Below are 22,552 nucleotides of genomic sequence, written 5' to 3'. Positions count from 1 at the left end.
TTTATGAAGTTAGAAGAGTCAGGTCAGCATGTTTTCCTGAAAGATAGAGGCTAACGGTTGTATCTGGTTTGTGTCTGTACCTGCAGTCCTGCTAGGTGGCGCTAGCTGTGAGATTGAGAATCAGTGTGGGGTCGTGACCTTGAGGCCTCTACCAGGCCAGGTGTGCATAGTGAATGGGCGAGAGGTGACAGAGCCATGCAGACTGGCACAAGGTAATATCCTTCTCACACTTTTGCACATGTAGCACTTCTGATCATGTCTAACTTGGTTTTATTTTTCAAAGACCAAAGATTGGATTCATTTGAAAATCTGTTGATTAGTATCAAATTAGGCATTTACAGGTCTCTCTGTTTACCCAATACCCCCCCCCCCCCCCCACACACACACACACACACACACACACACCTGAACACACACACAGGTGCAGTGATAAGCCTGGGCCAGTATAAATTTCGGTTCAACCATCCAGCAGAGGCAGCTCTCCTGAGAGAGCGGAGGCGGGTGAGTGTAATGTTAAAGCTTTAAAAGACTTTAATGGTGGTTCTAGTACCTAAGGAGCAATGAATAGCATGCATGAAACTCCCTCTTGTGGCTGTCTCCATATAACACAAGAACAGCAGATTGTGCTTCGGAGGAGGGCATATTTTAGGTCAACTAGGGGGAAAAAGTGTTCGGGAGAGCTGTGTTGTAATATCATAACCAGAATGAAGTCATATTTTCCAGATGCTGGTAGGGCTTTGCACATTATCAAATTATAGTAGATTATTATATATAGTATAATAGTAATATAGTAATTATTGTTTTAGCTCAAGATGATGGTAGTGGTGGTGGTGGAGATTACAATGATGATGGGGGGTGGTAGTGTCAATGTCAGTGATGATGATGACGATGATGTTGATGATGATGATGATGATGATGATGATGAAGATGAAGATGATTGCGGACATGAGTTAAGCCGAGTCTTTCTCCCTCTCCACAGACCAGCGAGGGTGCCCTACACTGCAGCCCATCTGCACTCGGGCCTCTCTGTGCTGATCCGAGGTAAACACATGACTTCATCACTGGCACCAGTCTGCTCCCCGAGGCTCACTGGTGGGGGGTGCCTTTTAATACTGAAGTAATCACGAGCATGAAAACCAAGCCTTTGCATAGTGCCTGACCTTTCACTCCTACTTAATCTTCCATTAAGGTTAGCAGCTTTGAAAAAAATGAGACCTCCATCAATGCAGGGACTGTGTCACAGATGAAGAGGCTTGATAAGAACGGAAGAAAGAAAGGCAACTGTATTGCATCGTAATTGAAATTAGGCATTATGTTTTAAAATGCACTAGTCTAGTTCTAGTCTATTTTCCGATTTGAAAGCGTCGACTGTAATGCAACACTGGACTGATAGTTTGTCCCTTGGTGGTAGAACAGGGTTGTTTACTGAGCAGATTTGGCAGTTGCCCGGTTACCTCAGTGATGGGAGTGCTGGCACAGAGCACCCCTCGGTGCACTCGCTGACACACTTGTTGATCTCCGCACAGACTTAGTACTGACAAGAGAGAGACCCAAATGGTCTCCAACAGCAGAAGAAATAATTGCTACCCCTATTGGACCAACATCCTGGCACAGCGTTGATGTATTTGGCTTGAATATTTGCCCTGTTACTGTAGATGTGAGCCAGTGACATCATATTTTCCATTTAGTTTTTTTTTTTTTCCTTGGTTTGTTTCCATGTTTCTTGGTACTGAAATAGGAGAACATTTTTGGTTTAGTTAGCAGAGATTAGATAAATAGGTCAGCACACAACAAAGTTTTTATTTTTCATTTACGTGTTTCTGGAATATTCTGGAGTGTTGCCTTCATCATTGTGCTACATGTGTAACAGTCTGTGTATGTTTCATGTACCTCATTATCAAAACACAGACATGTTTTTTATGCTCATGCTGTCTTTTGTTTCTGTTCTGTTGCTGGGTTGCTATGCACCCAAGTTACCTACGGTGTATATCTTCATATCTTTATAAGACTGCGCGCAGATAGTGTGTGTTTATGCATCTCTGTTGGTTTGTGTGCAGCGTGGAGGGAACTGGTTGCCCGGGCGACGCACCTCCTCCCTGGCGGCGTGTGGAGGAGCAGCAGCGCTTTGTGGACCTCCTGCATGAGGAAATCCAGGTGGAGCAGAGGAAAGCAGAGCGGGACCTGGAGATGGAGCAGGCCCACCTCAGACAGCAGCAGTCGGAGAGTGAGTATGCGATACGACTAGGACATCATGGAGTTTACTGATGGAGACTTTCAGTGATTTGATATTACTTAGAAATCAACTTCACAAGCAGGAAATACAAGAGATTAGGTCAGACATGTGGTTAATATTCAGATAAACATTGAACATTGTGCCATCATTGTTGATGATACAGTAGGTGTAATTTCAAGATGTAATGCAATTTTGAGTTCCCAATTAAGAAAGTACACTAAATTCAACTATATTTTGGCAGTATGTTGTACAAGTGTGTGTTTCTATTTTTGTTAATTATTGCATATTGACTATTGCAACAGATAGTATCAGTCAAAATCCTTATCTGTACTCGTGTGACTTGTCAGCCATGCTCTCTACACATTACATGCACCGTATTTTGTGGGATGGCTATTGCTATGGAGACAGTAAACAGACAAACTCTCAGCTAAGCAACATGTCAGTTGTGACTGGCTCTTAATAATACATGCAGTATTTATATGTACCGGTATCATGACATATTTATGACTTCCTTCCAGTTATAAATCTGCCATGGTTTGCATGCATTATGATTCCCCCTCTATCTGCCCATCAGTGATGTGTCTCCTCCCTTATAATGACTCACCATCTCAACATTTTGTTCCATCTTTTGTAACAGTTCAGCAGTGGGCCCTCAAGCAGAAGCAGCGGCTAGCAGCCATAGAGCAGAAGGTCACTAATGAGTTGGGTGTGCAGACGGACCGACTGACCCCTCCCATGATGGATTTGGCGTCTGAGGACCAAGACCAGGAGGGCAGTCGACCCCCATCTGTGGTTGGCGACTGCAAGCAGGTGGTACAGGAGGAGCTGCTCCGACATCATGCGTTACGCCGAGCGGAAAACCGAATGAGACGCAAGCGCCTGCACTATCAGCTGCAGAGGATCGCTCGCAAGCGCCACCTGCTGGAAGCCAAGGGGGAGCTGCAGCGTCTGGTGAACAGCGTACCACCAGGTCAAGAGGGCCCTTCCTCTCCTGAATCAGACTCGGGTTCAAGGCGGCGGCCCCTACTTCTACGAAGGCATTCTTTTTCTGCTGACCTGCTGTCACGTCTCTATCCCCAACACACACCTATCTTCAGGTAAGAACCATAATTCTGTAACACTGTTCATCATTTTGACTGATACATTGTTGTATGGTCTGACACTGCATTTTTTTTTTCAATCAAACCTTTCTGCTCTCTTTTTTCAGTCAATTCCTGAGGAGGAACAAATCATCAGAGTTCATGTCACTCTATCAGTGGTCCACTGGTCAAGGAAGACCCTCCTTTGATGATTACCTTCAAGATCAGCCAATGCGAGGGCGCTCTCATACGCTACCCTCAGGTTACGGGAGAGGGAGCAGGAGCAGGGCCAGTTCCTCTGAGAACCTGAAAGCGCCCCTGAGGGAGAGGAATACCCCTGAGCCCGGCAGTGGAAAGTTGTCTGGCTATAAAGCTGGCCCATCCAGGCGTGGGTCCCTGCCTAGGAGTAGGTCAAATAGTCAAAGTAAATCCTCAGAGGACATGACTCCAGATACAAATTCGAAGGCCACAAAGAAACATGTGCCTATAATTGGCAAAGCCAGTCTACAAAAGAACTCTACAAAGGGGGTGAAAAATGGAGGCAGTAAAGGGTTGGAGACTATTCGGAAGGTTTTCTCACGTTCAGTGGGCCCTGGGATCAAAACTGCCCTCGCAAGGGTCTTCCGCAAGCCTCCTTTAGGCCTGCGAACAGGCAGGGCTGCCAAGCCTCTCAAAGCCCCAGGGAAACTGACTGTGAAACCAGGCAAAGAAAAATATACTTTAGATGATACAGAAAAGCAAGGGCAAGGACTCATGAAGGCAACGGTGTCTTTAGACAACCTGGAGCAAACAACAGCAGCAACCCCACAAGAAGACACAGCCCAGAGGCGCTGGCACAGTGCCGAGGCCCTGTCCCCTCAGACGACGAGGTGGGAGGGGAGACAGCAGGACCTGGCGCACTGGATCGAGAACCTCCAGGAGGAGGAAGGAAACCCTTCAGACTGTGACAGCCTCTTCTCGATGGACTCGCTGTCCTCCGCTTACGCCGCAGCCCTGGCAGAACAGCTCAGGCAGGAGGAGTTGGAGAGGGGGCACAGTGAGACAGAGAGTGTAGGCAGTGAAATGTCTGAGGACTCACTAGTCATGGACAGCAGTGTAAAGCATACAACTGTAAGACCTGCGGTGAGACATCAGCAGGTACCACACCATCTTTTGCTGTATAGTAATGCTTCTCAGGCAGTGGAAAATGAAAGAATTACTGGGGACAACAGCAAACAGCAAAGGAAAGAGGAAGATGTGGTCATGGAAGCTTCAGATGAAATGCCAGTAGAGGTTTACTGGAGCTTGTGCGGATCTCCAAAAGTCAAAGCACGAACTGTATCTGTCGGCATACCAGACACTGACCATGAGAGACAGTCTTTTACAGGCCGAGTTTGTGGAGATAAAGTTGAATCAAAGATGAGTGAAGAACCGTCCAGCTGTCACTTAACACAGCAGAGCACACCTCGTTCCCTCAGCAGCTCCAGTATCAGAGAGCCTGAGAGCATGCTGGCTTTGACCGACGCTTGGTCTTCCATGGATGCTGCTGATAGCCCCAGGATCCCTAGGCCTTCCCCAGGCCAGAGAGCTCCCAGTCACCTGCTCAAGGAAAGCGACAGGAGCCTGAGCCCCAGCAGTCCAGATCTGTCTGACCACATGAGTGAGTCTGAGTGTCAGAGCTCATTTTCTGCTGAATCCACAGAAGGTGAGAACACAGTGCTACAAGCAGAAAGGTATTGGGAGTCTGAAAGAAGTGCTGAAGAGCCAGCAAGTTGCTTTTTAAGAACTTCATCTGAGGTGGTGCTAAGCTCAGGAAACACCCTTACTCTGGCCAGTGAGGAGATGGTCAGTGAAAGTGCTGAACTAAGAACTTTGACTGAAGTGATGCTAAGCTCAGGGAACACCTTGACTCTAGCCAGTGAAGAAATGGTCAGTGCATCTGATGAACTGATAAACTCTCAAAATGATGAAGAAGAACCGAGACACATTCAGGCAGAGGTCCTACAACAAGAGGAGGTTTTAGTAAGAGAGACACAACTGATGGACCGACACGTACCTGGTGCTATTGATGAGATGATCTGGTCCAAAAAGACCCCGTCAGTGGCAGCCAGTGTACCAAACAAAGTAGACACAGTTGACAGTGAGTACATGCCTGCCACTAAACAGTCAAAATCAATGGATCTCACCTCAAATTCAATCGATGCAGCTGTTGGTCATGAAGGAGAGTCAGTTACAGTATGTCTTGTAAGTAATGCACACGCAAACTCCCAAGGTAGTGCAAGTGCAACATTAGGAAATGTGGCAGAAGTCATTAAAAAACATGAGGCTAAAGAATCCGTCCATATAGTCAATAGTATGTCCCTTGATTCCTGTGATGTTGAACATCATGTTCATGATAAGCCTCAGGCAGGTTTGACCCTTAAAAGCACTTTAAAAGGAATACATGATCAGTGCCTACCAGTGAATTCCAGTCATTATCTCCAACCTACAGCATCTGGAAGTCCTCTCACTTTCGATCTAATCGAGCAGAGCTTGTTCGATGTACCCAAAGCACAAATTCATCACAGTACCAAAGCAGATGTTATTGGATCTCCCGGTGGGGGGCGTGGGGAAAGCACTGAGAGCATCATTGCTCATGCTGTGGAAGACTACATTGAAACAACATGTAAAGAAATCCCTGCAGATACCAAAGATTTTCCTGTGAGCATCAAAGCCCAGCAAGCAAAAGATGTGCTCGATAACTTGCATGTCAGGCATGTTACCCAATGCACTGCAGCTGAAACCATCCAGAATCAAGAGTCAGAGCCTCACGATATCACATGTAGGAAGTCAAGAAAAAGGATCAAAGGTGGCCAAGATGCATGTACTAGCACTTTAAAATTCCCCAAAAGATGTCATTCTTCCCCTGAAAAACCCATACCAGTGACTCCCAACAAGACTGACAAAGACTTGAAAGATAGTTCCAACACTGGACATAATCAATCTTTCAGTTTCAAACAAGAATGTTTTGTGGAGAACAAGCTGGGTCATGAAGAAAAGTATATTTTCAAACTGAATACTGCAGAAAAAAATATTGAGAATGAGGTTAAGACTACAGCTCACGCCAATCCAAGGAGTTTTGGCACAAATTATTCTTGCATTATTAATGAAAAAATATCAGAAGTAGTGCAAGAACATCTAAAAATGTCAGTTGATAGTGGTGGTGACCATCAGCATCTATTTTCTGTTACAAACAGTGGCTCTACAAAGAGTCTAAAAGAAATCAGCATAGAGTGTACACAACAGCAGCACAGCGCAGACATTGTCCAGGATTACTGTCTTCCATCCTCTCAAACAGTATCCCTCTCGCCACAGTGTCTGAAATTAAATCAAAACGACATTACAAAAGATCTGCCAAGTTGCAGTGACCAGCAAGACTTTGGATCACTCCAAGTTGTAAAAGACCAAACAGGTTGTGGGAGTAAAGAGGTCAACGCACACATGGACACAAAGAGTCTAAGGAGCAGTGCTGGACGCACAAGTGAGGAAAGTTTAAACAAAGGCTTGTCTGTATTTCTACAACAGGATATCCCAGAGGAACTGCAAATGGATAGCAGTAAGTCGAAACGAGACATAATGCTTGCCACATTAAAAGAAGCTGGGAAAGCAGTTCAGTCAGATATATGTAACATCAGTGCCAAGCTGGGAAAAGGGACTCTTAGTGCTGGCAGCTCAATGCAACACACCGAATCACTGAAAGTAGCAAACACAGAGAAATACAACGCCTCTGTCATGACAGGGCAACTTGGAGTATGTGAAATCATCCCACCTCCTGCTGTTGAAGGTGCAGTCGGAGAATCGGCCACATTCGCAAAGCAACACACAGAATTACTCAAAGTGGCAAACACAGTGAACGACAAGGCCTCTGTCATGACTGGACAGCTTGGAGTACCTGATGTTATCCCGTCTTACACTGCTGAAAGTGCAGTTTGTAAATCTGCCACATTCTCAATACAACACACAAAATCACTGAAAGTAGCAAACATTGAGGAAAATGATGGCTCTGTCATGATTGGTCGTGGAGTTTCTGAAAGCATTCCATCCCCCACAGCTGAAGGTGCAATCAGTAAATCAGCCACATTCGCAAAGCCACACACAGAATCTCTCAAAGTAGCAAACACGGTGAGGGACAAGGCCTCTGTCGTGACCGGACAGCATGGAGTTTCTGAAAGCATCCCATCTCCCGATGCTGAAGGTGAGGTTGGAGAATCAACCACATTAGCAAAGCAACACACAGAATCGATCAAAGTGGCAAACACAGTGAAGGACAAGGCCTCTGTCGTGACTGGACAGTTTGGATTATCTGAAAGCATCTCATCTCCCGCTGCTGAAGGTGAGGTTGGAGAATCAACCACATTAGCAAAGCAACACACAGAATCATTCAAAACAGCAAACTCCGTGAAAGACAAGGCCTCTGGCTGGCTGACTGGACAGCTAGGAGAATCTGAAAGCATCCCATCCCCTACTGCTGAAAGTGCAGTCGGAAATACAGCCACATTCTCAATACAACACACAAAATCACTGAAATTAGCAAGCATTGAGGAAAATGATGGCTCTGTCATGACCAAACAATGTGGAGTATCTGAAAGCATTTCACCTTCCGCTTTTGAAGGTGTTATCGGAGAATCATCCACATTCGCAAAGCAACATACAGAATCACTCAAAGTAGCTAACACAGTGAAAGGCAAGGCCTCTGTCATGACTGGACGACATGTAGTGTCTGAAAGCATCCCACCTCCTGCTGTCAAAGGTGCAGTTGGAGAATCAGCCACTTTCACAAAACATCACACAGAATCACTCAAAGTGGCAAACACAGTGAAAGAGGAGGCCTCTGTCATGACTGGACAGCTTGAAAGCATCCCATCCCCCACTGCTGGAAGTGCAATCAGAAAATCAACCCCATTCTCAATGCAACACACAAAATCACTGAAAGTAGCCAACATTGAGAAAAATGAAGGCTCTGTCTTGACTGGACAATGTGGAGTATCTGAAAGCATTCCATCCCCCACTGCTGAAGGTGGAGTCGAAGAATCGGCCACATTCGCAAATCGGCACACAGAATCACTTAAAGTGGCAAACACAGTGAATGACAAGGCCTCTGTTATGACTAGACAGCTAGAAGTATCTGAAAGCATCCCACCTTCCACTCTTGAAAGTGCAGTCAGAAAATCAGCCACATTCTCAATGCGACACACAAAATCACTGGAAGTAGCAAACATTGAGGAAAATGATGGCTCAGTTATGACTGGACAATGGGAAGTATCTGAAAGCATTCCATCCCCCACTGCTGAAGGTGCAGTCAGAAAGTCAACCACATTCACGAAACAACACACAGAATCACTCAAGGTAGCTAACACAGTGAATGGCAAGGCCTCTGTTATGACTAGACAGCTTGGAGTAACTGAACTGAGCACTACATCCCCCACTGTTGAGGCTGCTGTTGGAGAATCAGATGCACCATTTGTAAAACAAGCGCTGGCAAAGAATGGCGTAAATGGTTATGACATCCATCCAGAAGACAACATATTGTCAGTGCTTTGTCCTAGAGAGGGAGGAAATGTCCACTTTGAGCAAACCCATGTGCAACTACAACATTTTAATAAATCTGCAGTTTTGGCTGATGAAATTCATAAGGAAAGGATCGCTGAACCAAGCAAAAAAAGAGAAAACTCTCAGATAATGGATTTATCAACAGACCTCTCTGGTTTGGACACAAAAAGAAAATATGTTACATCTGAAATGTGTCCAATTGACTTAAATGGACAGATCACACAGAGTTCTCACTTGAACAATCTGCTGAAACAGACTGAAACAGAAAATATTTGGATACCAGAACCTCCCACTGAACAATCAACACTAATATTTGCTCAGCATATGCCAAATAGCCAAGATAATCAATCAAGGCATTCACACAGTACTTCTAACTTGACAGAATACACAGCTCAAAACCTAAACAAGAATGGGAAAACATTCAGTTCACAGATGACGGTCAAGGCTCCACAACAGAGAATTACTGATACACATCCTTGTAGTGAATCATCCATAGGAAACTCAAAAACCCTGAAATATCAAGAGATCTTACAAGGTCATGCTAGCATCCAGCAGTGTCCTTTTGACAAAACTACAGCCAGTAATTCTAGTAGCCACTTACTGAATACCGAGGGAAATACAGTAGGTGAAGATAGTATAATTCAGAGGGGGGTGCACAATTGCAGTGCTTTGTCCTCATCATGCCACAGACTCCCAGAATCAAATGCTGTACTTCAAGCTCAGACAGGCCAACAGCGAGAACACTTTCAGCATGCTGAATTAAATGTGTCACATCTCTCCCAAACAAGCACCAAACAGTTGAACACTCAGGGGCCTAAGTACATTAACACAATTGATTTGGAGATTTCATGTAATGGAAAGCATTCACCTGGTGCATCAGAGGACATGTTCCAGAGTGCACGTCAGTTATCCAGCCAAGAGAAATCTAGCTTTTTGCCGTGTAAAAAGACTGTGCAACAATCACCGCAGGTAACATCAAATCTGAAGGTTCCATCTGAAGTCTCTGTTGATGTATGTGGGCTTAGGAGGACTCAATGGCAATTGTCAAAAGGCGCAGAAGACAGTGATTCAAGAGATGATTCAAACTTAAGTGGAGACACAAGTAGGTTAGCTCTCACTAAACCCAGAGACTGCAGAGACACCCGAATAGCTGGTAATCAGAAGATGAAGACAAAGAAGTTCAGAAGAGCTCAGGCAATGGCTGCTCCCAGTTCATCAAGTGAGTCAGTACCTGACTCTTCTTCAACTGAAAGTATCCCAGTGAAGATGCGTCAGTATAGATCTTCTGCCAGGACCAAACCGGAACTTCAGACTGGTAAACGAGAAGAATCAAGACACGTTAGATTAGGCCCACAGTTTACTGAAGACCAAAAGTCAAAGACACGCTCCATTCAAAGTCAGACTTCACTGGAGAGGAAAGTGAATGAGAGCAGTGGTTTACAGTCTCCAAACAGTAGAGTCTCACTTACAAATGCAAAATTGTCCTCTGCTACTGTGACAACCCAACAACATGATGATAAACAGAGCTTTGTCTTTACTCAAAAGGAACACAGACCTACGGAGACATTGAATTCGAGTGAGAAAAAAGATCATTTCAGTGTTGTTTCACCCGTAAATGCAAACCACTGTAAAATCACAGATGATACCCATTTGAAACACATTTTAAATTTGTCTAAACAGTTGAGCGATACCCAATTGGATAATGATATGTTGAAGAAAGAGGACGCTACCATGCAATTTGCGTCTATCGACATCAATCCATTCATTCACCCTTGGCAAGACACAGAGCCCAATAAAGCAACCTACAAAAACCAAGTGTTTGGAAGTGCAGCTGAGATCTGCAGCAAATACCCACTTCTGAATTGTCCTGACAAGCAAATGACTAGATGTTGCAGTGTTGACAATGGCCTCAATGTTCAGAACTCTCCATTTAACTCCCATCTTAGGACTTATGCAAACAGCAGAGGACTGTCCAGTACGCTGAGCAGTGTGGAAGATTTTAAAGAGCAGGTAGCCACCCAGTCTCATGTTATGGCTTGTCGCCAATCATCTTTAGATGAAAATGGACAGAACCTGACTACGGCATCTTGCAGCTCTTCTTACAGTGGTGCCTCTGGGGATCTGGGCAACAGTTCAGGTCAGGTGGATGAAATCATGCTGGTTTACCCTTCTCAACAAGAGTCCCAGGGCTTGGGGAATCAAAGCATTAGTATGTGCGACCACAGCACTCAGACAATCACTCAGGGTGGAGACGTGAAGAGAAGAAGGTGCCATCACCGGAGCAGCACTCAGGTTGAGACAACCTTGCAGGGGAAGGTACCTGCCACATGGGCCAGTCTTCAGAATATGTCGGCTCATCTGTCCGAGCTGATACACAACACATCCGATCTTCTGGGGAACATTCAGTGCATGAGGAGTGGATCCGTCCAAAGACAGGAGCACTTCCGGAAGACCAGGCATCCCAATCAAACCAGCATCAAAGATGGCTCAACCCAAACAACACTGGATATTGGGATACAAACTGAAGAGGTGGACCACACTAAGAACACACACAAAGGTCCAGTTACAGACTCAAATTCCAAAGCTCATGAGGTAAATGTTATTGTCAAAGTCATTGGCCCCAATTCTCTCACTGTGTCTGAGGGGGATGATATCACTCTTTCTCTGTATGATAGAGGGAGTGGTAGATTCTCTGAAAATATCAAGAGCATGCCTGACTTACGAGAAAATAGGTCCCGTTCTTCCGGACGGTTGCATTCTAAAGGCACCCCTCTGAAAGTTCCCTCTCTAGAGACGGTGTTGCCAAGTGACAGCCACATTACCCCCGATGTCTCTCCAGTTTTCCCCAAAGACCTGAACTTTGACAAAGTCTCCCCTTCAGGTTTTGGACTATCAACAATTAGAAAGTGCTCTTCACAGATAGATGTCCCAGAAAATCAAACACCATTCAGACGTACAAGGAATTATTCTTGCAAGCAAGTTAGCTTCACTGACCGTGCCTCCTCTCCTATTCTCACTGTTGAGGCTGGTGTAGGAGGCCGGGATAGAAGAACCTCAACACCATATCATGACTCAGCTGAAAGGCACAACCATACTGAAAAACAGATTCACACCAGCAAAATGACCTCTCCTAGGACTGAGCAGCTTCAGACTACCTCTACTAAAAACAGCCCAGGAGAACAACATGATTATGATCTTAGGAAGACATATAGTTCTTCAGATATTTCAATTGGAACTATCTCTACTGGACATATTAGTGACCTCAGTAAATCTACTTCAGATGTTTCAAATGGATCCTCGACCAACTCTCAAATCAAGAGCCCGAATTCCAGAACATTTCCTCACAGAAATACCAGTGAAAAAGGAACTGGTCAGTCTCCTTTTCAAACACCTCCCTGTCCACAAAATCTGAATTGGGTGCCTTCTCTTTCTCAGTCTACCTCCTCATACCAACAGCCTCTCCATGATAGACAACAGAGACAGCTATTCTCATCATTTGACAATCAGAGAGGACTTGACCACCACGTCACAGAAACGCCCCACAGAGTGCCAGACAATCTGAGAACATTCTGGAATGGACCATTTGAGCTGGCAGACACCAGGCAGCAGCACACACTTGAATATCAGGATGATGACCTCATGTCAGTCGCTCCAAGTGAGTGCAACACTGATGTTTTGGTTAGTATAAACCCACTCACTGAAAATCGGTCTCCGGAAAAGCAACACCTGATCCCTTATGACTTACCACTCCACAACAAATTCAGCAACTGGTCTGGCCTGAGTCAACAGCAACCTCCAAGGCTTATTGCCAGCCCCCAGAGGCTTGATAACAAAGGCACCTCAATGCAGAATCCACAAAGAAAGCATGTTCTGTCAGAGAGTTTGAGCTCCAGCTTTAACCTTGACCCTGGGGTACACAAAGATAACCGGATGAGGGAGATTGAGAGGCTGCGGAAGGAGAGAGAGAAGGTGATGGCCAGTGTCCATTTGGAGATGAACCCCCACCAGCTCACTGTAGAAATGGCTGAGGCCAAGTTGCATTATGGGTTGGGTGAGACCGATGCCCTGCTGAAGGTGCTAAAGTCAGGACCCAGGGAACAGTCGCCACCTCTCACCAAGCAGCACCTGTATGACAAGTAAGCATGCTGTCTCATTTACAATTGACCATTATTTTACATTTACATAAAATGTATTCATTTAGCAAACGCTGACAAATGTGAATTATATTACACAAGGTCCATTGTCCCTGGAGTAACTCAGCGTTCATTTTTCAGGCTACTGTATGCTAACCTAGCTCCTTAGCCACCACACTACCACTGCCTCAATTACACTTATTGCTTACTAGTACACTGATACTCAGACTATCTGACAATACTAAATTGACAATCATAATTTCTCTATAATTACGACTATTGGAATGGACAAGTTTTTGTTGGGCCATTGTTCTAGGTGCTGAGTACTTCCATTGGTCTAACTCCACTTCTTTATTCCTCCTCAAAGGCATAGAAAGAGTATTGAGGGGCTTAAGCAGGAACGAGAAGCACGTCTGCAGACGTGTCGTCGAGCTCGCAGTCTCAGTCCCAGCAAACATGGTAGCGTTTCCAGTCGTGACCCAGACTCCTCCCCCAAGATCAGTGACACACCCACACGCAGACGGGAGTACCTTCAGCAGCTCCGCCAGGAGGTAGTGGAGACTAGCAGGTGAGTAGTAACAATGCTAACTGTCAGTCTTTTGGTGAAGGTATTTTAGTCATTTGGGATATTATAAAAGGTTGTGCTATTGTGTTGTAACACTTACTCTAATATAGACCGTATATTGGGAATATTTGAGTGCTTACAATATTCTGATATTGACTGCTAATATTGGGAATATCAAAGCTGGATTTGTTCGAGAGTTTCTCTAAATTAAATCAGTCAGAACTCCTTTATCAGTCCATGCTGTCTTGTGTGAGTATCTTCATCTCCCTGTTTGTCTGCTCAATGTTTATCTGCAGAGTCCCAGAGCCTCCGAGGAGGGAGGGCCAGTGCCCCTCTGAGATCGAGATCCTGCTGCGGGATTACAGCCGTGCCCGCGAGGAGGCGAGGACCGAGATTGCCCGCGCACGAGACCGCCTGCGCGAGCGCACGGAGCAGGAGAAGAGACGGCTGCAGCAGCAGACTCTGTCTCAGGTGGTCAGGGTGAGAACACTTTTATACTGGGCTTTACTTACTGTACCCACAGAGTTAGTAGGCATAACGTACTGTATATACGTTTGTAATTGCAACAGTTGGGCAAGCTCTATGTCTGAATGAACGGTACAGTATATTAATTACCCTGAGCAGATTGTGAAAAATTCTCAGTGTTTTTTTTTATATTTTCTGTTGTGTCCCCCTCCCATGCCAACCATAACAGGATGACTTGCGAACTCGTAACCGTGTGAGCAACAGCACACTCTGCACTGGCTCCAGCTTAAGCCTAGCCTCCAGCCCCACCTCAGGGTACAACAGCAGCAACCCTGCCATCATCCGAGACATGCAGGTATGGTTGCACAGCTCTCTATTTTTGAGCTCCTGGATTCTTGTCTGAGGTCCTAGACTAGCTGAGCTCAGTGTGGTTCTTTATCCTGGTCAGGTCACCACTGGTGTACTTGAGATGGGGTCCAAGGTTGTTGCCAGGCCTCCCACTGAGGTGGCCTCATACTCTGGTGGATCCCAGAGTATGAGGTCCCAGCGCACATGGACATCCGCCCAGGGTAAGCAGCGAGCCCTGACATGACTCAGAGCGATTGTGGAAAGAAAAGTAATTAAATGAAATCACAGCATGACATCAGGACATTGGTATTACATTTATGACTCCGCTGGGAAGATAATGTCTCCATGTGGAAAATCCAATAATAAATCCAATTCCAATTTTTTCTCTCTCTCCCCATTGTTTTTCTCACTCCCTGTCCCTTCCTAGATATCCGACTGGAGTCGCAGGGGTCAGGAAGTGACCCTCGTCCGTCCAACTCCCCGTCCTCTATTCCATCTCTCCGTCCACGCGCACTCTCTTTTGGCTCCCCCTCCTCTCTTGCCACGGCCTACCAGGACATCGCCTCTCATGCCCTCACTCACGCTCTGGCTGAAGTAAGCAAAAACAATAAGGGTTGCCTAGCTGCAGCTGAGCCAATAGAAACTGTGTTTATAGTGGAAAAAGTCCCTTGTTAATTTCCTTATTGATTGGAGTAAGAGGGGATAAAAACTGGGCTTAAAAATCTGATTTTGAGTTTTAGGTGGTCTCCCCTAAGAGGAAGATGAGATGTGAGATGTTTTAAATCAATACATTGTGCAATCTGTCGCAGTAATCTTTCGCTCCTCAATGCTGTTGCTGCAGGTCCGTTTAGCCAGTGCTGGAGAGTTACGCAACCTGCTGGCAGGGAAGAGTGCTGCTGGATGGAGGTTTGTGCCCATTGCTATCACTCTGTCAGGGAAAGCAACACAGATATCTATCTCTCTCATATACACATGTGTAATGAGATTTGGGGATACAAATGTGATCTGTGAAATATTGATGTTATGACTTGAAAGTAAACACCAGTCCTCCTTATGTTAACATGGAATCGGTAAGTATGTTGCTCCTGCAGAGCAGTTGAGCTGGGAACCTTTGCAGGGACTGTGGACAGTGCCTATGAACTGACTCATCACTGACTCTCTCTGTGTGTGTATATGCAGGCACCAGGGTTCCGAGCGTGGGGTGCAGGTGTTCCACAAGCCGGGCCCCAGGGCCACTGTGCACGGCTTCCTAGGGGCCATGGAGCTGCAGAGGCCTGTGGAGAGCCTGAGGAGCGTGATCCGAGACCACTCCAAAGCCCACCTCTACAACTCCTCCGTCAGCTCCAGCTGGACCCGAGCACTGGACGAACACACTCAGCTGGGTGGGTAACTCTCAGCCGTGCTCCAGTCCTCCAACACACTGGCTCTGGTTCCTACTGAACCGTGTACTGTAGCTGGATGGAACACTTATTTTACAATACCAGTTAAAAGTGTGCTATTGTTAGATGCCCCACATTTCAAAAATATTTGTGACCGTTAACTCACTTTTCTGTACCGGCTATGTTAATGACAAGCATTTTTAGTCAAACCAATGCTGTATTTTGAATAGGCCACTGGCCTACATTTTATTTAATGGACCTTCACTACTATGTGCACTGTGCTCGTTCTTAACAGTTTACATGCTGAGCCATCCCTCCTCCTTCAACCTGAAACAACCACGAGATTTCTGCTGCATCAGCACAGAAGCAAAGCAGGTCAGCACACACCATGCTAATTCATACACCTCCACTCCCATTCATACACCACAGCTCTCATTCATACACATCCACTCTCATTCATTCATACACCTAGAGGTGGAAAAGTCCAGCTTCAAAAATCCAACCATGTATTGGTTCTACTTGTGCCCTTAACACAGGTGATCTCACTAATTAGTTGCCCTACCTACAGTAGCTGAAGAGTTGTGCTAATTAGAATCAGCTGGTTTAAATGAATGGTTGGCAGGCACAGATATGTGAGAGGACTTTTACTTTCTGAAGCCGGACTTTTACACCTCTCTCCACTCCCATTCATACACCTTCACTCTCAGTCAACCCCTTATGTGAACAATCATGCCTTTGTCTTTACTTACTCCTCCACAATCAATCCCCTTCTCTCGATCACTACCAGTCCTCAGGGTTCAGGATCACATCAACAATATCAGTTGTTATTGGCACTACTATAGTGAATTACTGAGTTGAAGATTGCTGTCTTCTTCTCTTCATCGTGTCATCTTTGCCCTGTGTCACCGCAGGACAAGCGCTGGGTGATGGCCATGCAGTCCGTGTACGAGGAGTCTCTGCCGCGGCCCAGCGTAGACGCGGTCCGAGCCGAGGTGCTGCCCAGTGCCTGGATCCTGCAGCCCAGCCGCAAGCATGGCCAAGAGCACGTCACTGTGATCTACATGCTGCAGGTACGCCAGGGGCTCTTCTAATTTCACCACTTAGCATATATTTGCACAAAATGAAATACTGTATGTCTCTACTTACATTGTTATATTTTACTTCCAGTACAGTTGCAGTTAATTCCATCTACAATATTGTTTTAACTCCTGACACTTTTTTGTCCCACTTTCTTTCTTTCTTTCTTTCTTTCATTCTTCCTTTCTCTCTCTCTCTCTCCCTCTCTCTGTCCCAACAGGTGGACTTGGGTCCTCCCGCCATTCCTCACAGACTATTAGGTGCTATTGCTAGAAAACAGGCCTCTGTCATTGCTGAGCTTGATGCCTTTTTCTCCCTGTGAAAGGGTGGCTTGGACGTGCAGCCTCGTGCAACATGATGCACAAAGGCTGCAGAAGAGAAGAGTCGCTATGCCTATAGATACAGCAAACGCTTCTGGCTAAGTATGGAGCTGTAAGGAGCAGCAACAGCTTCATGTTAAACATGCACATCCACTATAGCTACAAGATATGAGTGCAGCTGCATGGTACAGTATACACCAGTTTGGCTATAAATATTTGATGTATTTTTGTGTGTCTACAACTGTAGCTTGCAGCTGTACATATATGAGCACTTCCATCTACAGAAGGGCTTGTACTGTCCTCACTGAAATTTGCACCTCTTTGTTATTTTGTTCTTTTTGATTATGTAATTACGTGTTTCTGTGACTTGATTCTATATCCGCACTGATGGAATGTGTAAATTGTGAATGATTTGTCTTCCTGTTTTCTAATGAAGTGTTTTTTTTTTACTGAAGTTATATCTAAATTGTTCTCAATCACTTGGTGCCAAAGAGTAGTGTAGTTTCATGTTGTTTACAATAATTGTCTTAATGGTTGCCTAAATGTTCTCCATATATTTTGAATCCAAAGTGCTCCTTATCACTCCACCTAATCCATGGTTATTAATTGCACATGATCAGAGAATCTTAAATTAAAAGCCTGGTACTTCTTAAGCATAGTTTAGCTGTTGAAAGTGGTGAAAATTAGTGTTATTTGGTGATTATTCAGTTATCAGTAATATCTAACTTATATTGTAAATTCAATTGACAGCTAGGGACTGAACAAATGCTCTTATATATAAAGGCTTGTGAAATATCTTATCAAGTAATGTAGTTTGAACAGGCAGACCTGTACATTTTGCCATGTTGTTAGTCACATGCAATGTAAAATGTTTATTTTAGCCTGCATGAACAACTATTATAGTGGGTAATTTACCCACTCAATCTCCTACATAGAAACAAACCACTTCTCACTGTACAAACACCACTCTCAAGGATCAAATACTTAAATTTGTGCACTAAAATATATGATTATATGTGTAAAGATCTATTTTTTAAGCCGAGACCTGATAAGCTTATTTTATCTTTTTTATCTTTTTTTTTTTTTTTTATCATATTTATGAATGCCGTCAGTATTTTATTTTATGTTGATTCTGTGGCTAGTCTGTGAGTCAGTGGAATAGCAGCTCCAGCTGTGTGCAGTTGAAGGTCACCAGCTAACTCTTATTTTTGCGTACCATTCTATTTGACAAGAAAAGTCAAAACTCAAAGATGGCGATGGACCCGTGATAGCATTTTTTTTTTTGTCAGATCTTATCAGAGTCTTAATTAAATGGTTATAAAGATCTGGAAGCTTTTTTCTTGTTGTTGGAGCACTGTTTTGGTTCCATGGTGAACCCAAAAAGAAGGACCTAGAGGTCTCCATTTCCTCTGGGACAGGGAAATTATGCAGAGGAATTGTTCTCCTTTAATTTAGAATAGACGTTACAAGATCATTGTACAACCATTAAATGAATCTGTACATATCTAGAAATGTAGCATTTGACAGAAATGTGCACCATTTAAATATATGTAATTTATCTTCTCTATTTGTGGTATTGCTTCGGTATCTAAATATTTTTATACATCTACAGAATGTTTAATTTATGTGCATAAGTGCATTATTTTCTTAAATACAGACTTTTCTCACATACATTGTATCGTTGTCCTTTCTTCAATAGCTAATGGGGTGGAACCGCAACTTTTGGTCTTTTGAAGTTATCCAACAATTGTGATTTGTTTCAGTGATGTATAGACTGCATGTTTACTTCAACCCTTCCACTCTGACAGTAGCACATCACTGTGTGATACTAGATTTGAGTCTATAGGGGGCGTTCGGACGCAGAAGCCATAGCCTAATAGTAGGAAGCAACTCCATGTTCCCACAGGTGCAATGGAACTTTGGATACTTTTATTTTCTGTGGTTCTCTCATGTGATTTTAGCAGCCTTTAGCAGGGATGTGCAATAATAATGGTTGAAACCACACATTTGTTGATCTGTCAGCACCAAACACCAATTAGAGGAGTAGTCTGTTAACTTTAAACTTTAGATTTACAGGTTTAAATCTGGTTTTACCAGCATATAACTAATGTGATTTTGTGTACAACTTTCTATCATATGAAATGCCATTAATTTCCACGATCGGTCGGGCTTTGTTTATTGCATTCTTAAAAACAAACGTTACTTTAGTCAGCCCAGGCCCGTGGCATTTGCCTGCAAGTTTCCAGTGTCCTCAGTCTCATGTGGACATTTAGTAGAACCCAGTGATAGGACAGCGGCAGAAAGAAAGGTGACATTTCTGAGTTGGGCGGGGGATGGTCGCTCGCAGTGCCACTGCCCAACGACTAGAGAGAGTATCTGAGGGGTGCTCAGGGGCGCCTGCCATTTAAAGTCACTGCCTCTCGTCAGGAATGTGCGTCCTCTGCGCAGTGAGGCTAGGCGCTCTCTGAGTGCACTTTATTTTTAACACTTTGGGTGGGACGAACGCCGGCTGATGGGAATGACCGTTGTGCGCGGCGACCCTCCATGTTCCAGTCCCTGTCCCATACCCTCCTTACCTTACTCCCACCGTACGTGTCCACGGCCGTGACCCAGCTCTCGTCAACTCTTAATGGAATTATAATTGGATTGTTCGAGCAAAGGAGGGTCAAAAAGAAGACTTGAAGAAAAGGAGCACACTAGGTGATCGTTAGGCTACCCGTTCCATTTGCAGGTAAGCGCATTGGTGTTGACACTTTTGAGTCATGGAAAGTTAGGGTTTGGTAAATCCACTACAAACAATTCCAGTAGACTAGCAGTTTATTGACATTAAATACAACCACTTGTGGAAAATACTGGAAACTAAAACTTGGTCTATAGGCTACTGTTTACTTGTTGTGAATTCTAGAAATTAGACTTCTCTGAAAATGTATAAAATGTAAACTCCTCTATGTCCATGTTTTTGGGGGAGCCTTTGTAGTGACTTCGCATAGGTTTCAGTGTCAAGTTTTGAAGAATACATTTTAGAAGCACTCACTGACTACCACCTGTTGCACTACCGTGGAACAACAACCAGTGGCCGCCGTCAGTCAAATTCGTTTGAGAGAAAGAAAGTGGTTTATCTACTTTCCACACGTTTTGTGGTATCGTCAGACATTCGCGCAGTAATATTTGGGCGCTATGGCGCGAGACTTCAGTTAAAAAAAATAATCCTCTGACAACCTGTTGACCCTCTGTTGAGCTCATAGTTCATTTGGATGTTTGACATTGGTGTGTGTGTGTGTGTGTGTGTATGTGTGTTTGCATAGGCTACAAAGTGCTGTAGCCTACAGTATGTTGTTTTTCATCATTGGTAAAAATGATTGCGTGAAATGTATGCTGCTCATCCAACCAGTAGGCTATGCACAGAGACAAAAAAAAATCTTAGCTAAAAATAAACACATTGTCAAGACATCTCTCTTTTCTCTTTCCACTCCCTACTCCCTCACACACACACACACACACACACACACACACACACACACACACACACACACACACACACACACACACACACACACACTGTCATACACAGATACCAACAACGCTCTCATGTTTTACCAACACTGTCTATCTGCTCCTCTTTCTAAGACTAGAATAAACAATAGCAGCTTCATACTTTCATTGAAAGAATAACAGCTGTCCACTGTCTGTTCTCTACTATAACAATGAAATTAGGTGAGCTGCCCACACCTTATAAGGCAAAGTGCTGGTGTGTGTTACTAGTGGATATCATCATGAGACTATACTGCAGGGAATCACTTTAAATGTGCCCCAGAAATAGTTTAGTAACGATCTGCTCTTGGTTTCCGGGCCATTCCCTGTGAGCTCTTAGTATCCATTCCCATAAGTGTGTCAATATGTCATGTGAAGTAGGACTGGAAGGCTCTTGTTGTAGAATTTGTATTTGCATGTGATCAGTACAGGACATCTCACTATGTAAATGGCCTGTAGCCACTGTTTTGCTTAAGTTGAATTGAGAATTTTTTTTTTTTTTTTTAAAGATTTATTTTTGGGCTTTTTATGCCTTTATTTGGACAGGACAGTAGAGAGAATGACAGGAAGTGAGTGGGAGAGAGAGTCGGGGTGGGATCTGGAAAGGACCACGGGGCGGGAATCGAACCCGGGTCGCCAGCGTACGGTGCAGGTGCCCCAGCCAGTTGCGCCACTGCCGGGGCCTGAATTGAGAATTGATTCTGACTAGTAGACAGAAGGTCACTCTCAGGGCTTTGAGGTCGCCATGATTATGTAATGTGTCGAATCAAAACAGCCTGAAAATAATGTTATTGAAGAGAGAATGAACATTCACCAACATATATACTACAGTATAATGAAATGGGAAGGGTCTTTTAGTGTCCTTGGGATTTTCTAGAACTGAACCGTTGTTGGTGTTAGCAAACCTGTGACTTTGGGACATTCCTCATAACCACTTCTCAAAGGCTTGTGTAGCCTTTGGAATAAGGTGACAGTTTGACTATCAATCTGATTGAAATACATACAAGTTTTATCTTCAAAAAACGGGGACACAGATATTTTATCTGTATTTTCCCGGGGACGGGCAACCAAAAACGGGGACTGTCCCTTGAAACCGGGGACGTCTGGTCACCCTGCTTTGGAACCACTAGGCTAACTAAAAAATCTTAGCTCAGTGCCCATGCCACGCTAAATGCGCCGTGTGCCACCATAGCCCCTCCAGCTGTTCTTACAGCAGCACACACGCTTGGCACGCTCTTACTAGGGGGGTCACAAGTTCTGGACACACCCTCCTCCAGTTTCAACGTCTCTTCTTTGTACACTTGAAATACCCCCACCCCACGCCCCCTCACTAGGCCTCCCGCTTCCTAGATAGTGATGGTGGTACAGCCACGGGTTATGTCTAGCAGAGGAGCTCAACTGGAGCTAAGCATAGAAATTGATGTGGCTAATGATGCTGATGTTCATGATGACATTAATGTTATTAGTCACAAAAGCATAGCATAGCATAGAAGCAGCTACATAGGATAGAACATATATGTATTTTTTTAAAAAGTAAAATAATACCAATAATAACAATGATTGTAAGAAACACTGCTGTGCAGATGGTTTTAGTGTTCTTTTTCAAACTTTTATTTCACCAAGTTTCACTGTGTTTTAAAAGACAAGTGTGAAGGTGCATGTAGTGGCCCCTCTTTCATGTTGACTTTGCAAAGTGATTTTTTATGCTGTTCATTGTGAAGCATCATTGATGCTGTGCTGTAACCATGACGGCGGGTCATTGTTTGGTGTTTACCTGAGAGCTGAACAGCTGCGGATGGTGCACAAGGTGAAGTGCTTGTTGTTGTCTTTCTGTTCAGCAACCGGCTTGAATAG

At 44.4% G+C, this 22,552-nt stretch overlaps 2 protein-coding genes across 3 annotated transcripts in view; both read left to right on the top strand.

Annotated features, from left to right (window-relative positions):
- The window catches only part of stard9 (StAR-related lipid transfer (START) domain containing 9), a 44,861-nt gene extending 26,023 nt beyond the window's left edge, over positions 1–18,838 (top strand). Inside the window, exons 17-32 of the mRNA XM_062522295.1 lie at positions 87–212; positions 422–501; positions 980–1,041; positions 2,058–2,224; positions 2,871–3,330; positions 3,441–13,016; positions 13,381–13,581; positions 13,875–14,058; positions 14,273–14,398; positions 14,492–14,612; positions 14,819–14,985; positions 15,233–15,297; positions 15,571–15,773; positions 16,066–16,145; positions 16,682–16,840; positions 17,068–18,838. Of these exons, the coding sequence (XP_062378279.1) occupies positions 87–212; positions 422–501; positions 980–1,041; positions 2,058–2,224; positions 2,871–3,330; positions 3,441–13,016; positions 13,381–13,581; positions 13,875–14,058; positions 14,273–14,398; positions 14,492–14,612; positions 14,819–14,985; positions 15,233–15,297; positions 15,571–15,773; positions 16,066–16,145; positions 16,682–16,840; positions 17,068–17,169 (11,879 nt within the window). The 3' untranslated portion in view covers positions 17,170–18,838. The remainder of the gene's footprint in view (positions 1–86; positions 213–421; positions 502–979; positions 1,042–2,057; positions 2,225–2,870; positions 3,331–3,440; positions 13,017–13,380; positions 13,582–13,874; positions 14,059–14,272; positions 14,399–14,491; positions 14,613–14,818; positions 14,986–15,232; positions 15,298–15,570; positions 15,774–16,065; positions 16,146–16,681; positions 16,841–17,067) is intronic.
- Positions 18,839–19,526: 688 nt separating this feature from the next.
- sptb (spectrin, beta, erythrocytic) overlaps positions 19,527–22,552 on the top strand; it is a 40,523-nt gene continuing 37,497 nt past the window's right edge. For both annotated transcript variants that reach the window (XM_062522312.1, XM_062522309.1), the window contains exon 1: positions 19,527–19,898. The gene's annotated coding sequence lies outside the window, so the exon portion shown is untranslated. The remainder of the gene's footprint in view (positions 19,899–22,552) is intronic.

The sequence above is a fragment of the Sardina pilchardus genome, chromosome 20, assembly GCF_963854185.1.
Source record: "Sardina pilchardus chromosome 20, fSarPil1.1, whole genome shotgun sequence".
Lineage (NCBI taxonomy): Eukaryota > Metazoa > Chordata > Actinopteri > Clupeiformes > Clupeidae > Sardina > Sardina pilchardus.
The sequence above is the reverse complement of the archived record's forward strand: the minus strand, read 5'-3'. Positions and strand labels throughout refer to the sequence as shown.